This window comes from Centruroides sculpturatus, unplaced genomic scaffold, assembly GCF_000671375.1.
Source record: "Centruroides sculpturatus isolate CEXI.00-Female unplaced genomic scaffold, Cexi_2.0 scaffold111, whole genome shotgun sequence".
NCBI classification, from domain to species: domain Eukaryota; kingdom Metazoa; phylum Arthropoda; class Arachnida; order Scorpiones; family Buthidae; genus Centruroides; species Centruroides sculpturatus.
This window is the reverse complement of record NW_019384655.1, coordinates 398,153-416,121: the sequence shown is the minus strand read 5'-3', so window position 1 is coordinate 416,121 and position 17,969 is coordinate 398,153. Positions and strand designations below refer to the sequence as shown.

The 17,969-nt window shown below is 31.1% G+C and overlaps 1 protein-coding gene across 1 annotated transcript; it reads right to left on the bottom strand.

Moving 5' to 3' along the window:
* Positions 1–1,255: 1,255 nt before the first annotated feature.
* On the bottom strand, positions 1,256–16,518 carry LOC111626404 (3-oxoacyl-[acyl-carrier-protein] reductase FabG-like). The gene is made up of 9 exons (XM_023369768.1): positions 16,367–16,518; positions 11,761–11,900; positions 11,602–11,694; positions 11,383–11,521; positions 11,264–11,304; positions 6,834–6,903; positions 6,708–6,744; positions 4,176–4,239; positions 1,256–1,536 (listed from the first exon to the last, which is right to left on the bottom strand). Exons 1-9 carry the CDS (start codon positions 16,401–16,403, stop codon positions 1,378–1,380), a joined length of 780 nt encoding a protein of 259 aa, XP_023225536.1. The 5' UTR covers positions 16,404–16,518; the 3' UTR covers positions 1,256–1,377.
* Positions 16,519–17,969: the final 1,451 nt, after the last annotated feature.

The following is a 17,969-nucleotide window of genomic DNA, read 5'->3' as shown; positions in this document are numbered from 1 at the left end:
ACCATTCTCTTTCTAAAAACAGACGTTATGTCAAGTATGATAATCCTCTCTGCTTTCTTATCTTCCTGGATAGCTGCTTCACCTACAGCAAAGTGACCCCACTCGGTTCTTGTGATTGACAATCACAATGGTAAAGTGAGGGAAAAAATACATTAGTCTGAAACATTTATAAGGATGTAGAACTGAGTGTGTTGTTCAAAATAAAAGATTTTAAACATTTTCACCTAGGCTTCAGCTAAGACCAGTCAAAAACATCTCATAACTGAGTGTCGCTTACATGAGAAGCATATAAGTGAGAGTCACTATATTTAGGTCAACTTCTCCCATAAAATTTCTAGGTCAAATGTAATGTTGGATTTACTTACAAGTTAGACAAAGCAAAGTTTGGGAGTATCCCTACAAATGATATTTTTATCTGTTATAAATTTTGATGATACCACTTGTGTGTGTTGGTTTAAAGGCTACAGTATTTATAAATTCACCACCCTGGACTGAAATCACATGTACTGAGCAAGACTCAAAATCCATGTCTTCAGTATGGCTGACTGGCACTTTTGTGTATGTTGCGTAGCAAAGCAGCTTTAATACTGCTAGATAAATAACCAAGCCAATGGCAACAGATTTCATATGAAACAGATTATATTATTGGTTTGCTTATCCAATCTATTAAAGCTGCTTTACTAATTTCAGACAGCCATGTAACTTTGTATTTGGGTTTTCTCTTGCTTTTTGTCAAGTGAATTTATATTATGCCTCTCTTCTTTCTGTCCTGAAATTGAAGAGGAACTGAATTAGAACAGTTTGAAATGCATACAGTGTAATAGTAAAAAGTCCTTTTTATTAATTTTTATTTACTTTAAGAACCCCAACAATAGGGCAATTTAAAGTTTTATATTCTTTATATATAGCTGCTTTACTAAGTAATGCACAATTTAACTGTGACAGTAGATGATCAAGGCAAGTTTAAAATCATAAAATGTTACAACTGGATTTTTCATCTTTTTAAATATAAAATTCATTTGTACTGCTTCATATAATCAAACTTAAGACCACCATTTCTTTACCTCTAAAACTAGCACTAAACTGATGTAGCTGAAGCAATAAGAATTACGGTATATAGAATAATGAAGTCTACACAAGTTTCGGTTTAAACTGCAATAACATTGTTGTTTGGAATGCAAAATCAAACACTCCATTTAGAAATTTGCTAATATTTAATTAATATTCATGAGAAGATCCATTTGCTTTTTATTTATATCATCATTTATTAAAACTAAAATTTCAAATATGAATTCAAATTGTTCTCAATTCAAAACAGTTTACTTTCTTTGCATTTTTTTTCACATAGAAAATAAACAATTTTCAAATATTCCCTAATTATCTTGGACACTGAACACCTCTGCCTCCATCAATAGGTAATGTTGCTCCAGTTATGAATGCTGCATCATCTGAAGCCAAGAATGCAATGGTTTTTGCAACTTCATCCACAGTTCCTGTCCGACCAAGAGCATGAGTGGTTTTGCAGTGTTCCAGAAACTAAAGGGAAACAATTTTTTAATGCAATACCTAACTAATAAGAATATAGGTAACATATAATATAAAATAATAGTTTTTTGTTTAAAATTATGAGTGTTCATCAAAATATAAACTTTATTAAGAAAAAATAAATACATATTTTCTGAATTATATAATGAAAACTAACAATACAGAATGGCCATTATGTTTCTGTACATTATCTGCACAAATTAAAATTTTCTCCATTATCTTCAAGGCATCTTCTATGTTGATAGGTGGAAGTCATCAGTCTCCACCAGCATTTTTTTTTTATGCTTCAAGTATTGTAAGGCAAAGCTGAGAGACTTTTTATCTCCACAATGCCTCACAGTGACTCCCAGATGGCTGAAAAGAATAAAGGCATCAGCCTGCCACCAGGAGGCTTAAGATTGGCAACCAGAAAAATTTTTCATGGATGGTCTTGTCCCAACTGTCGCCAATAGTTAGGTCTGACAACTAAGTTTTGTTTCCACGACTAGAAAACAGAAAATGTAGACCAGGGGTATCCAACCCGCGGCACGTGGACCACATGTGGCCCAAGGCAAGTTCCACTGGAGCCCAATAAAGATGTAAACAAAATCGACAAACATTTTAATTTTTTATTATTTATTTATTTCAACAGCAAAAACTTAAAAAAAGTTTCACAAAGCCATAAACCTTTATTCATATTTTATTTTTGAGTGGAAGAAAATATTTTCAAATACTTGGAGATGTGTGAATGCAGGATTACTAAATAAAGCTGGAGTTGTGACTCAAAGGATTATAGACCCAAATTTGGAAAAGGAAAAGGAGGGAAAGATGAGAAAGGACAAAAGGTGTAGTAGTGAGAAACGTTAAATAGATCTTCTGTTAAGCAAATATAGACCCGTAATTTTTCAACCTTTTTCACTTCTTTATCTTTTGTCCTTTGCCTCTTTTTCCCCGCACTTGGGTCTATAATCCTTTGATTCACAACTCCAGCTTTATTTAGTATTTCTTCCAACGTTGCAAGATTTGGCTACATTGCGCCAAATGTGGCTACTTTTTTTTGTTTGACGTAAAAAATATCATTTGGCGCTTTGGCTACTTTTTGGGCTACATATTATTTATAAATATATTAGTTGAATAAAAATGCACTTTAAAATGGTGTTTCGTCGCTTTTTATTAATTAGAGACCCAAATAAAACAAATATTTGTGTTTTTCAAATAAATTTTCGTTTGTCTCTTTTATAATAAATGAATTTATCTATTTCTAAGTAAAAATTGAAAGTGTCTGTAGAAGTAATTTTTTAAAATATCCTTTTTTTCTTGATACAGTTTTAATACTTATTATTATAATCTAGACATGTTAATTTTTAAATATACTTATATATTGGACCACAAGTATATATTATATATACTTGTGGCCCAAAACTCCTTGACTTCTTCCAATGCGGCCCAGAAAAACAAAAAGGTTGGACACCCCTGATGTAGACCTTTTTGTCATCTTTCATTTCTGTTCAGTCTACTACAACAGAAAACTCTAATCCTGATTTTCACAACAGGTCAGACAAAATGATGAATAATGGCATGTTGATTGTTTAAATCTGTTATTATGTCCAACAGGATTACAATAACTGTTAAAGCTTAAAAAACAAATGAATCAATAAGCACTGTTCATTTCAATATTTATCTCTACAGCTGTCCAAAACTCTGATTTTTTTTTGTTATATTAGTACTTTAATATGGTTTGTCTAATTTTTTTTATAAACAGAGATTTTCTAACTTCTTCAAGAAAGAATTTTAAAGTAGTGTTTTGTTTTCTGAGGAAAAAAAATAAAAAAATACATTTTGATAGAAAAAGCAAATTATTTACAATCAAAAGAGAACTGGAAATAGAGGAGTTGAGCAATGTTGAAGTCTATCTATGCATGTGATAAGCCAATCAGACTATTTGACAATGTCACTTTTCTGCCAAATTGTTTTAATAATATGACAATGTCATATTATTAAAACAATTTGGCAGAAAAGAAGATATAAATATTTCTATTTTGGTTGTACTGCATCATATAAGTTATAAGAAAACATCAAAATTATATGCTTAAACTTATAATTTTTATAAGGATTTAGCAATGAAGTATTTCATGTGGAAAGCTCCAAGCTAGTAGCCACATTTGTTTTATAACTTTATGTTTTTGGATAGCATTGTACATTTTATTTGGTTGTCTAATGTATTGCTGTTCAGGTAAAGAAACAGAAAAGTGAAAGAAATGTGTTTTTCTGTCAAATATTTCTGAGCAGAAAATGTCTAGTGTATAACAACAATTATAATATACTTTCTTATTGGTTAAAGTACAATGGAATTGTGCAGCAAATGAAAAAGTTCTAAATTTTGCTTTAATATGTCTGTATTCCAGTGGGCAGAAATTTCTAGAAGGGGAGTTAACTCACTTCTCTGTTTATGCAATACTTTCTGATAATGTGGAAACAAGCTTTTAACAGTTTTTTCTGTATCAAGCAGAACAAATATATACATTATAATGATTAATTTTCTGATGTGAAGAAACTTGATAAAGATCTTATGGATATTTTAATTACAATATAAAAAAATGATCTACTAAAAGAACAATAATGAATTCTAATAAACCTATATATATACTTACTTTTTGATACTGCTCTTCAGACATTCCAGCACGCTTATGTATTTCAGTAACTATAACACCAGGACTGCAAAAAATTTTTAATATGGCCTCTTAGTGACCAGAAAGACTATAAAACAAGCATTTAAAATAAAAATAATAAAAAAGGAGAGAGAGAGAATTTTAATATTAAAGTAACATGTATTTTAATGTATATCTAGGAATAAAAATATTTTCTTGATTTTGCTTTCAGATGTAGTAACATGATATAGAACAAATTTATTTGAATTATGTGTTAAAAGAAACAAATAAGAAATCCAAAAATTTTGACATTGTATGTATGTATACATGTAAAGATCAATATATGTACCAAATATCAGGCTTCCAGAAAACCGGTTAGTTTTGAATGTGGCAGGCTATAATACAGCTGCACTATGTATCAATAGCAAGTATATATTTAGCTGGAAAATCAGAAAATGCAGCTATCTGGACCTCTTCTTGTACCAAGTTTGCCTGATATTTGGTCCAGTACTGTATATGATTTATGTTTAGTATTTTTTCAATAAAACTAAATGAAAAAAAAAAGTTTTTTCAACAGTCAAAAATCCACAGTTTATTTATCAGAGAATATTTACTACTAGAAAATAGTTAATCTTCAAATACAGTGATTTGAAAATTTAAAAATGTTTTAATTGATTTTAAGATTCTAAAAATGAATGGTAAGTACTCTCAAAAGTATTTTATAAACCTGAGTCTTTTCTTATAAAAAAAAAATTGGTTAAATTTTTTTACTTGTTGAGAAACTGAAAGAAACTAAGTTTTAATTATTACTTAATTGGAACTACAAACCAACCAATGCCGTATGTCATTGGGCTACTGTAGATAATGGCTATAATACTAATAAATATTTATTAGTATTATAGCAGTAATCTAGCCAAATGACATACGGTATTGGTTGGCTTGTAATTTTATAATATATTGGGTTTTAGTGATGTTCTTAATTGTAACATTGATTTTTTTTTATTTTTAACACAAAAATCTATGGACAAGACATTATGGTATCAACTCTGGGGCTCTGGGATCAAATCCGAAATCTGGGAAAGCAACTTTCAAGGAAATTTTAATGGGCACTTTGTTCTGGATATCTCAGATCCCATTCATCACTACCCAGCTGTAAAGTGATTTTGTCTCATCTATGATAAATCTGTATAGAAGATTCTCTTAATGCCTACAAGACAAATACCATGCTTTAATTTTTTTCCCTCTGTAAATACAGTAAAACCTCACTATTTTGATAATTCGAACTATCACATAATTTCAAGTCAAGTCTAGTTCCCAGCCAAGAGACTACAATTTTACATATATTTTAGTTTGGATAATTCAAAGTAGGCATACAATGAAATTCAGTCATTATTTGGTGTGGTGACCTGCAAAAATATTGTTTAATTCAGAATTTTTCGACATATTACATGTTTATAAGGAAAGTTTCCACACCCAAGTGGCATTCTCAGTTTTTGTTCTACCAATTATACATTATTGATTTATTGGACATCTGTTCAGGTCATTCAGAGTTGTCAATGAAAAGAATTAAAAACATTTTTTATTGTTTTTATGGAAGAAATCTTTGGCATTTAACTATTTTGTACATTTTTCACAAAAATCTATTACTACAATAATTTGAAAGTTGGTTAAATACATGTGCATATTTATGATATTTGGTTTGTAATCTTGAACTCAAGATGACAAATTCTTCATAGAACTAGCCATTGATCCTCTATATGAAATTTATGGGTAATTCTTATTGATGCACTTAAGCTTTTTTTGTACATTATTTTCAGATCTTGCTTTGAATGTAGTTTGGCCACATTTTCATTGTTTTCATTAAGTACATAGAAACTGTCAATTTTTGTAAAATAGCTTTAATTACTAAGTAATAACTCATAATATTAACGCATCTGTAATCAAACAGTGAAATTATATAAGATAATGTTAGTATTTTTATTCGAGAATTACAAAGAAATTCAACTTGAAAGAAGTTTGAATAATTCAAAGTTGTGTTTTTTTGGTCCCTTGAATTTCGAAGTAACAAGGTTTTACTGTAATTAAACTAAAAACATAAGTAATGGTCATTATCATCAGAAGAAAAAAAAGGTATGTTTAAAACATACAAGTAAATGATTTTCTAAATTTGTAATAAAAATAAAAACTCTGTAATCTGAAATCTTCTATATTGTGCTTCTCCTACAATACAAAGAGAAACATTAGTGGAATCAACCTTTCTTCAGGCAAAGAACTGCTTGTGGTGAAAAGTCAACTCTGCTAGTATTTGTTTTCCTCTAATATGAGGAAAATGAACTAAACTTTTAAGACTGTTTATCTGAAGATTATTGCACATCTTAAGATTTTTTAAATATAATATTTAAATTCAGAAATTAAAATTTAAATGCTATAATTTAAAAACCTGCTTAAACATTGCATTTAGTTCTTCTAAACATTTTTTTTAAACTGAATATATTTTAAATAAAATACACTATTATATTATGAAGTATGACTTACTTAACAGCATTCACTCTGATTTGCTTTGATGCCACTTCTGTAATGATTAGATTAAAATCTCTGATTTAAAATTTGACTATTTTGTCCTTAAAAATGAAAAATGGCTACAAAATACTAATTTCTTACCAATAGAAGTAGTTCTAGTTAATTGGTCTACTGCTGCTTTACTTGCACAATATGCAGATATGCCTGGAAACTAAATAAATAACCAAAAACAATTATTTGTTTGTTTTGAAAAATGGATTATATTTTATCTACACTGGTCAAAACAATTAGATCGTTTGATATTTCAAGAAAATGTACATGCAAATAATTATCTGAAATATAAAATAGTCTTGTTATGATGTGTGTGACAAACAACACAATAAATATTTAAAAACTACACACCATACATACATTCTTCCAGCAAATATGTATTTGATTTAAATACAAAATGGAACATTTTCAATCTCTTTTAGGGGCCTGCATCAAGCATAAAACTTTACAGAACAGAAATTCTAATTTTAGAACATTTAAAAAATTTTATTTTTGACATCAATTCATTTTTGAATGTAACTGAAAATGGCAGGACAAGAGGTAGGTTTCTTATAGACCCATGTTTCAATCCTGTCATTTTTTGACATGATGTAGAGATCAAGGAAATGAGCCTCGATGGTGCTAATTTGGTCTACTTTAAGTGTAAGTCCATAGGGGTTGACAACTTTTCTTCTACACATTATTTTTTAGCTTTAATAAGCAAACCTTACCTGCAAAAATGAGCTGTACCATGGGTAGCCCCATCAGGAGATTTATGTGAACAGATAGTTTGCTTGCTCAAGAACAAAGTGCTGCAACTGAGATACTTAATTACACCTGTTAGGTTGATGACATTTTGGTAATTTGTAAGTAAAAACCAGACATGAGTAAACTTAATGTGACACTTAAAATAGAACAAGTTAGGACTATTGAAGTCAATTTCCTTGATTGCCACATCGTGTTAAAAAATGAAAGTATTGAAACATGGGTTTATAACAAACCTACCTCTTGTCCATGCTCTATTCCCACTGTTTCCAGTGACCCATACCATTAAAAGCTGGCTGGATTTACAGTGTTAGTCAGAGCTTTAACACACTGCTTCAACACTAAAGATACTAAGACAGAATTGAAGTGAATTAACACCATAGCAATAAAGCATGGATATAGAAAACTTATTCTGTCATTACCTTGTAAAATCAAACTTAAGAACAATGCCCACCCTACTAACAACAAGGAAAAAAAGACAACCTTGAGTGAATGAGCAAAAACACCTCATACTTGACTATGATCCAAGGCCACAAGCTACTTATAAAATACCAAATATGTTAATATGAGGCTAATGTATCAGCACAATCCAACCATCTTTCACTTACTATCCAATGCCAAAAATAAGATCAATGGGAAGAGAGTCACCATATTAGACAATAAATTTGAAAGATCGTACATACTTGGGCTCTACTAAGAGTTCATGGACTTGTAGAATTAAAGAGAATCAACAGGACATCTCTAATAATAAACTCTGACCCAATATGTGAGTGAGCTTGGGGTGTCAATCATCTGGGATAAGGCAACTCATAAGGAAAGTCTTTGATGTTCAAAAACTAAGAAGTTTGGAAGCCTGGGAAATTTTTAACACATCAATCAATGGAGAGTGCATTTACTTACTGGTGTCTCAAATAATACTGCTGATAAACTTTTATGGAAAAAACCACTATACCACGAGTCACCAAACTATGGCCTGCGAGCCAGATCCAGCCTGTAAAGTCAGTTCATCCAGCCCACCGCCACACTGTGCCACAGATGAGCTAAAATATAATTATTTATATGGAAATATCATAGATTGTAGATGAATTTACTATGTAGAAAAAATTAAAATAAGTGTAAGTAAAAATGCCAAAATTGGTCCAATCTGATATTTGCATTTGACAGTAACATAATTTTTAGGAAAATCAGTGAAATGAAAAATTCGATTACTTTTTGTGACTTTGTATATCAGAGCACTTTTTGTGTAAGTACCTGCAACGAAGTTCCTAAGAAAAGCAATTACGAGCTTGCTGCAACGATCATGTTTGTGTATTGGTAACTAAATATGTTGGTTTTCTTTCATTTTTTGTGTATTCAGTATACTAAATTGAACAAAATGGTTATGCAGCACATTCTCATCATTCTCTGTTATCTGGCCTGCTCTGAAAAAATTTTGGTAACCCCTGCTCTATACTAAACTTACACTCTGAGCACCTGGATATAGCTCAACACATATAGAGTAAGACCCTGCTTAACGCTGCCTCGCTTAACACTGATTTGATATAATGCAGTCTGATCAAAGCCTAAAAAAGCTCAAAATTTATGCAGATTTAAATTATTGCAGCATTTCATCAATTTGTATATAATACGATTATTTGTGAACACAAACCAATCAACAAGTATTTCCAATGTAAATCTATGTTTGTTTGGTGCAATTTTGGAAAAAATATAACATCATGGATGCCATAGGAAATATAGACTTCACTTGGCAAGAATTAACTAATAAATGCACGAACAAAGTGTGGAAGAAGTTATAGCTGAAGGTATCCAAGAATTCTCAGTGAGAAGAGCCTATTGCTGTATCATTAGGTTGACCAAACTCAACCTAATCAATATAGCAGGACTAGGAGATATAGACAAGCAGGATATCGAGGAGTTACAGCAGGTTTCTGGTGAGAGGCTTACCAACGACGACCTTCACAAACTGGCAGAACAAGGAATTCATGTGGAACTGGAAAACAGAGATTCTGAAAACAAAGAACCCAAAAAATTTCTCTACAGATCTCCTTTGTATAAGTTTGGTAAGATAACCAAAATTGTTGATCAAAATTGTAGTGAATGACTCAGATTTTGAAAGGAGTGCAAAAGCAAAATGAGGCATTTTGGATGCGATCTTCCACTACTGACATTTGCTTAAAAGAAAAGAAAAAAGCGACAAATGAAACTTTACGACTTTATTGCAAAAGAACAAGAATTTCAGAAAAGTCAGGACCTTCATCACAAAAAATGAACTTTACATTTCTGTGTGCGTATGTTTGTGTGTTATTTAACATATATTATTATACAAATTAGTATAAAAATAACTTAAAAGTAAAGTAAAATTTGTTTATTTTTAATTGCGTGTACTCCTATCCCTATTTAATTTATGTTAAAATGACCTCGTTTAATGCTGTTTCGCTTTGCTCTTTGTTGTCTAGGAATGCATCCCCCACATTAAGCAGGGTCTTACTGTATAACCAATACCACCAAGCAGTAATGGGCCTAAAAAACACTTCATTGCAAGCAGGTCTACAACCTAGCTCAGGACTGTGTTGACAAAACTGCATCAAACTACTGGCTGACTAGGGGCTGTCTACTTGGAGAAACTCAGGGGTTTATGGTTGCCATTTAAGATCAGGTCATAAAAATAAAAACTACAGAAAACACATTCTGTAGGATACATCGCTGCAAATAACTCTTTCAGAAAATGCCATATTCTGCCAGATACAATAAAACATTAACCTCTGGTTGCAAGCTCTTAGTACACAGACTATTTACATAGGCATAATCAAATAGCAAATATAGTATATCAAGAGCTTGCAGCACAAAAACACAGATTATTAGATATCCAAGTACCAAACTACAAATATACTCCACAGACAGTATTAGAAAACACACACAAAATATACTATGACAGAGCCATAATCATAAATAAAATAATTCATCACAATTGACCTGACCATTTTAATTGACAAATACAATAAGATAACTTATATAATCCATTCCAGATGATCATAACATGATCATCTGGAATGGAGATGTCTATTATATAAGTTATAACCACTGACCCAACAAATAAGGCAACTGTAGAGGATAGATAGGGTGTTTACTGTGCCTGTTGTCCTCTCTTCCACTGCTATCAAACCACATACACTACACAAAAGTATAGAAATGTTAAACCTTAATAAAAACATATACATGACACAACAGAAAGCCACAATATTGAACATGTCATATTGTTAAGAAGTTTTTAGATATGGGCACTACACCAATAACACAGAAGCTTAATGTTATAGTTATTTGGGTAGCCATGTCTTGACTTTAGTCTGACATATTACTTGGCAACAGTATCAGTTGAGTATGACATTTGCAACATAATAATAATAATAAACATTATTATTACAGAAATTGCTTTTAGTCCTAAGTATAATTAAATTAATTAAAATATCTATAACCGTGATAATCCTTGTATAATTTTTAAGTATACTAAGACCTCTCAATACCAACTGACGAGGGACTATTTTACTATTGGAAAATAGTCCAAAATGCATTTTGGATTTTTACAGTTTTTATACTTATGTAATCATCTTATTGTACACCTCTTTTTGTTTTATTAAATGTTTTACTTTGATTCTTGAGTGTTTGTGCCCATTATCATTGGTGTGATAAGCCCTTACTATTATCTGCCTCATGGTTATAGATATTTTAATTAATTTAATAATAATAATAACTTATACAATAGCTTAAATAACACTTACGCTTCTTATTCCAGCAATACTAGAAACATTCACAATATTTCCTGCATTTAAAATTTTAAAAATTGAGTTAGTTTGATAATAACACAAGCAAAAACCAATAAACACTCTAGTTTTCTCACCCTTTGTAAGCTCAAGATGAGGAATGCATAATTGCATCATGTGAAAAACTGCTCGGACATTAACTCTCATCACCTCATCAAATTCTTCTAAAGTCGTTTGTATCAATTCCCCAGATTTGAGAATACCAGCATTATTTATCTAAAATTATTCAACATGTATCACCATTTTCAATTAAAATAACAGTTATTTTGAATTGTAATGAGAAATGTTCAATTAACCAATATATCTAATTTTCCAAAGTGCTTCACAGTTTCCTTTACAATTTTTTCTGCATCTTCTGGAATAGACACATCTCCAGGAATAAGCAAAACCTGAAAAGATTACTTCTATTTCAACAAGAACAAATGTTGTATCATAATTATTTGAAATTATCATACTTTATTCTCAGCAAGTCCTGAGTTGATACATTTCTCCTTTGTGGCTTTGAGATTGTCGATGTTTCGTCCATTCAAAGCTAGAAAGCATCCGTAACTTGCAAAATGAATTGCAGTTCCAGCTCCAATACCCGAAGATGCACCTGAAGTTTTTATAAAAAGAATAAATCAATTTAATCAGAAAAAATTCTTGATTCAGTAACTGCTTATTGGCTGTTTATTACATAGTTAGCTAAGATTTTTAAAAATACAATAAATTAAATCACAAATCAAAACATCTGAGATGTAAAAAATTGCACCCAGTAAAAAAAATCACGACAATTTAGATGACAGTCAGAATTTTTTTCTTAAAAGTTCTTCTTTGGTAAATGTCGTGTCTATGCGCAATAACCTGAAAGGATGAGAATACAGATGAGACACTTTATTATTCGTACGGCTGGTTACACAGTTAACGGTCAACGATGTCAGCGCGGGTGAAGAACGGTTAAACTGCGTTCCCTTTCTCGTTTTTCCCCTCTCCTCCTTCACTTCCGTCCCTAACCCACTCCCACACCCTCCGATAAATCTCTCACCCCGGGTACACACCCTGATTGAGTCGTATCCGCCACGTGTCTCTCCAAGTTTCCCCTTTCGCTGTTGGTGGGCCCACTTGTTGTTGCATCCCTCACAGTAAAGATAAACTTGGCACTTTGAAGTAAAATGTAGAAAAAATCTTACAGGTACTGTTTTGAAGCACTAAGTTTATCTTTACCAAAGATATAAACACACAGCAATAAATACATTTATATTACCATTTTCTAAATTATTTTTGCATATGTAGGACAAAAAATCTAAAGAAGTATTTTTTGGACTTAGCCTCACTATTATTTTTGAGAATATGTATATTAAATTAAAATACTAAATATATTTAATTTGATATTAATTATTACAGTAATACCCCGAACTTACGCGATAGGTGGGACCAAGCGGTAACCGCGTAAGTCGAATTCGCATAAGTCGGGGTATAATTTCGCATATAAATACATACAAATAATTTTTAATTGGGGCCAGAGACTAAAGAAAACAATAATTTAGAAAAAAATGTTTAATAAAATCTTAGATAATACATATGTATAACAAATTAGGCCTATATTATTTTACAATTTTTCACATTTACTTGATTATTACGCCATAATTTTAACATTGTTTCCATCTCAGCGATAATACTGTGACGTTTACGAATGATGCTTGAATTTAAAGATTGAGCATTTTTCACAGCTTCGAGAATTTTTTCTTTGCCTTTTATAATTGTTCTGACCGACAATTCCGGTAGATCAAACTTCTTTGCCAATTCACAAATTTTCATTTTTGTATCGAAGTCTTTAATAATGGGTACGTTCGTAAAGTCAAACGAGTTAAACGCGTTAGTAACGAATCGTTCGAAAAGTCTAACGAAATAGGAATAACGATGACGTCATTCTCGTTTAACTCGTTCGACTTTACGAACATACCCAATGTTAACTTTACATTCCAAAGATAAAGTTTTTCTTTTCTTGTTTGATGCAGAAGAATTAGTTCTACTTCGTTTGGATGACATAGTAGAGTCTCTCAAGTCTCCGTAGATATAACAAACACAGAAATAAATAACACAAAATAAATTGTAGCTATTCATCGATTCCGTGCGACACGTCCAAACACATAAGCTGAACAATAGTGTGGGGGGAGTGAGTAATCAAGGGTTGCGTGGCGCTCAAACAAAAGACAAATCGATGAGATTTGAAAATCGCGTAACTCCGGGTTCGTGTAAGTCGAGGTATTACTGTATTTGATTATTACAAATAAATAGTAGAGTAAAACTTCAATTTAACAGACTAATTCAGGTGTCCATTAAAGCCAAAAGTCTGTTTTCTGAATATAAATGTTAAAAAAAATTGACAAATTTGTCAGTTTATCTGTTTTTATTTATGTAATAGTAGATATGTCACTATAATTAAAATTAAGTGTGTATGTGATCCAAGTAAAAATACACAAACAGTTTTTGTATAATACACTTTAATTTAACCAAGTATCTAGTATTTAACCAAAAAAATTAACAAGGTTCTTAAAAACAAAAAAAATTTAAATTTGACAAAACAAAAAATTTTCCCATTTGTCTTAATGACATAGCAAGACACATCTGTTGTGGCATGAAGTTAAGAGCAGTGACTCTTGAATTTGAAGAAAAATAACCTGTTAATTTATTTACATATAAAAAGCATTTTAAAATTAACAGGGTATTAATTTTCACATTTGACATGTGGACTGGAAAATTTGCCCATTAAATCAAGATTCAACTGTATTTTGCTAGAATTAGATGATTAAATCTTTTCTTTGTTTATGAATAAGGTTGTTGTCCCTAGGCAATCACCTAGCCCTCAATGGCCAGTTTTACCATTAGTGAACCTTAAGAAGCTTTAAGCTTTTTTTAAGAAGATAAGCTTTAAGAATGATATATATATAAAGTGATCAGAACTCTGTATAAAAAACTATTGGTATTCAACTAAATTTGGTACAGTAGAGTCTCGAAAACTCAGCACTCAGTCCAGATAACTCAGCCACACCCTGGCAGGGCAAAAAAATCCTTAGTTAATTAATTTTCATTATAGACAGCTTTATGCCTCAAAGTATTTTTCTGAGGTCTGTCTTATCAGGTAAATTACTGTACACAGTATATTCATTCATTTTCATTTTCATGAAGTAAAGGCTCTATGCCTTCATAAAGGACGTACTTTTCCTTTGTTTAAGGGTATTTGGGCAGTTTATTCTCTGTTGTATTCTCAAGTAAACAATATATACAAGTACAGTACAGTATTTTCTGAGGAAACACTCATACTTATTTTTTTTATCCACATTCTCGATAACCCAGCATTTTCACAAACTCACCCACCCTTCAGTCCACATTAGGCTGAGTTTTCAAGACTCTACTGTACTATGCAGAGCATGCAGTTCTATTTTTGAGAAAAAATTTTACTTCAAATATACAGCTGCTTGTGTGAAATTTGATGCTGCTTGCACCTTAACATGCATATTAATTAAATATATTTTCTAACAAATTTTGGAAGTTTAGAAACAGTGCGCCATGATTTTATATTGATTATAGATGCTGATTGCTCTTTCACATATAGAAGAGTTTACTTCATTTCTAGCCGTTTAAACACTTAAGTACAAATATTTTCGGCCTTCTTAAAAGTCTGAAAATGTTTATACTCAGGTGTTTAAATGGCTAGAAATGAAGTGAGAAAGGTTTTGTCTTAGTCATTTTAAATAGTGCTAGCTCCAAATGCATAGAAGAAGAGTTTAATAAATATATCATCATCAGGCAAAGTGAGCACATGATATTTTTAAAAAAGGGGCTGACGAATTTACAATTTAACAAAATATGTAATAGAGACTAAAAATATCTTCCTTCACTTGTTGCCATGTCCAATCACCAGGAACAACTATCTTCCACTGCAGAGATGATCTTTCTTTGAGGCTACACCTCTGCAAAAAAAATGAAAAACAATCTAAAAGTTCACAGGTGATAATCCCATCACAATTAAATAATTTCTTTTAATAATATAATATTTCTTTTGTAAAAAAGAAGCTGACAAAGATGCAATGGAAGATAGTTGTTCCTGGTGATTGGACAAGGCAATAAGTGAAGACATTTTTAGTCTCTATGACGTATTTTTATTAAATTGAGCACCTGACAGTTCGCCTGTCCAAGAATTGTGAACATCGTGCAACTCCTTTTTCTACCCAAATTTTGTTAGAAAACATTTGTAGTAATTTAAAGGAACAGCACCAAATTCTGCTCTAGTGGATGAATTTTGAAGTTAAAATTTATTTTCCTGCCAATCAAACAACATACTCAGGATGGAATGCCTACCAAACACGATTGAGATTCATCCAATAGTTCTCTCTACAGAGAGCTCCGAACACCAATTCTTTATGATCAGCCTATATTTTCAAGCTCTATATAAGATTACTGTATTATATATGTACTATATAACTTGTCTAGAGTTTGAAACCATTTTTTGTAGTCATCCCTAATCCTTCAACCCACAGGTGAAGAAATGTTTTATCATCACACATAATCACAATTATTATTTCAAAGCATTATGAGTTTAAAAATATTAAAATGTCATACAATTAGTATTTATTTATATTAATTACAGTTATTATAAAAACACTCATTACAATATTTATATTAAATTCAGCAAAGTAATTTGATACAATCAGTGCAGCATGTGATAGAATGTTTTAACAATATACCTATTACATTTGAGACAGTAGTATTTGATATTTATATCTTTGCACTGGAAACAGCTGTCTTGTGTATTGGGTTCTGTGAAGTTCCAGCTGTAGGTTCAGATGCAAAAAAAAACATGAATTCTTTATCAGTCTACTAGTCCTATGGATAAACTGTTAGTGCAAAGCTTTTTAAAATCATTTCTTCAATGTCAGAGAGACCACAACTATCGTACGCGTAATTAAAGGGGGGAGTTTGCCAAAAACAACAGCAAGGGACGGGGTTAAAAGTGGCTTAAAAATTATAATGTAATTAATGGACAGTCCCTAAGTAGTTATATATTTGTTATACGCTTACCTGTTATCAAAGCTACTTTTTCACGTAAATCTCGCATTTTTTAACGTAAAAACTATTACGTTTAAACTAATATTAAGCAATACTTTACCACGTGCAAGTAATACAAGTAAGTCAGGCACTACGGTAAGCATTAGTTCTAAATTATGTCGCTACTGCGAACAGCGCCAATGGCGAGACTCGATTTGTGGTATTTTCTGTTCATAGTTACAAATTACGAATGCTTTATTCGTGATTTCGATTAGTTAAAAATGAAAATAAGTTAAATTTTTAGATTACTTATAAATGAATGATTTTTTTCATACGCAACGTCAGCCTTTAATTAAGCCCGATGCGAAGAGTAAAATAGCACGTTTATCATTTGTTTATCGTACCGTCGACGTTGTCACTTTAAATATTAATAAAATGGAATGTAGCGAGTAATATAATATAGTCATAAAGTTTAAACAGTACGATTTGTCATACACCGGTACAATACTTGTGTTTTCTGCTCATAATTATAAATGTTTTGTTGGAAATTATTAGTTAAAAGTGAAAATAAATTAAATTTACGGATAGTCACCTTGCTTAAAAATGAATTTTTCCATAAAAAATTAATACTATATGATTATTTTATTCGTAATTCCATCTCATAAAGCATAGGGAGACTTAAAGTCCTATTATTATTGGTAATTGAACGTTCTGTAATAAGCATAAGTATACAGCCTAAAAAAACGTTATTGTTTGCATTAATTATAAATTCATTACCCACATGACATACGCAACTACAATATTGTCTGGATAACATTACCCCATAGGCTATTTTGGAAAGGATACTTAGGAAAGTTTGAGAAAATACAGGCTTCCAGACTAAAACCTCCTCTCACTCACAGCTAATTATAGGACTTAATATTTGCTAGGGGAAACTATTCGGCATTTTTTTTCCTCAATCAGTGCAACTTTAAAATTCAGTATATACTGTACTTCAAATCACAATCTCTAAAATGACTAGTTACTTTAGCTATTTTAAAACTACTTTAATATTTTTCAACTTTTCTTTCTATAAAGTAGCATATTGTGAAACTAGTTCTAAATTCACAGTAAGCATTTCACTTTTTATCCCTTAAAAACAACACAAAATATGTCGATCCATGTAGTGAAGGTTTATCCAAGCGAACTTCGACAGAAAACGAGAACGGTAAAACCATGTCACACTTTACAAAATTTGGTGCAAAATGATGTTTATGGGATAAGCTTAGAACCGTTCTTAAATAAATGTCGCTACGTTTTAAAATAAAAGTAGTTGATTTCGCCAGATATTTTGAAAAGTCGCTACTCAACAAATTTCCAAATAGTAAAAAGGCTATTTATTACAAAACAAATTTATTGATACAATACAAGAAAAGTTGTACACATAATAATTGTGTTAAAAAACAATTAACAAAAAATAATTGAATTGTTAACAACATGAACAATATATAATTATTAGTGTTGCAACGAATAGTATATTCGGTCATACTATTCAGCTTGATTAACGCACGTACGAAAATTGGCGCGCAAACCGCATTATGGCAAGGAAACTGCTCTCTATTGGCCCGCTGTCACTACGCTTCGCCAATCGCGTTAA

Excerpts from the sequence above, each read along its gene's own strand:
- LOC111626404 (XM_023369768.1), bottom strand. The coding sequence starts at position 16,403 with ATGCGAGATTTACGTGAAAAAGTAGCTTTGATAACAG. Across the intron at positions 4,240-6,707 it reads ATCAGAGTGAATGCTGTTAA|TCCTGGTGTTATAGTTACTG; the intron begins GTAAGTCATACT and ends AATTTTTTGCAG. Across the intron at positions 1,537-4,175 it reads CTGAAGAGCAGTATCAAAAA|TTTCTGGAACACTGCAAAAC; the intron begins GTAAGTATATAT and ends GTTTCCCTTTAG.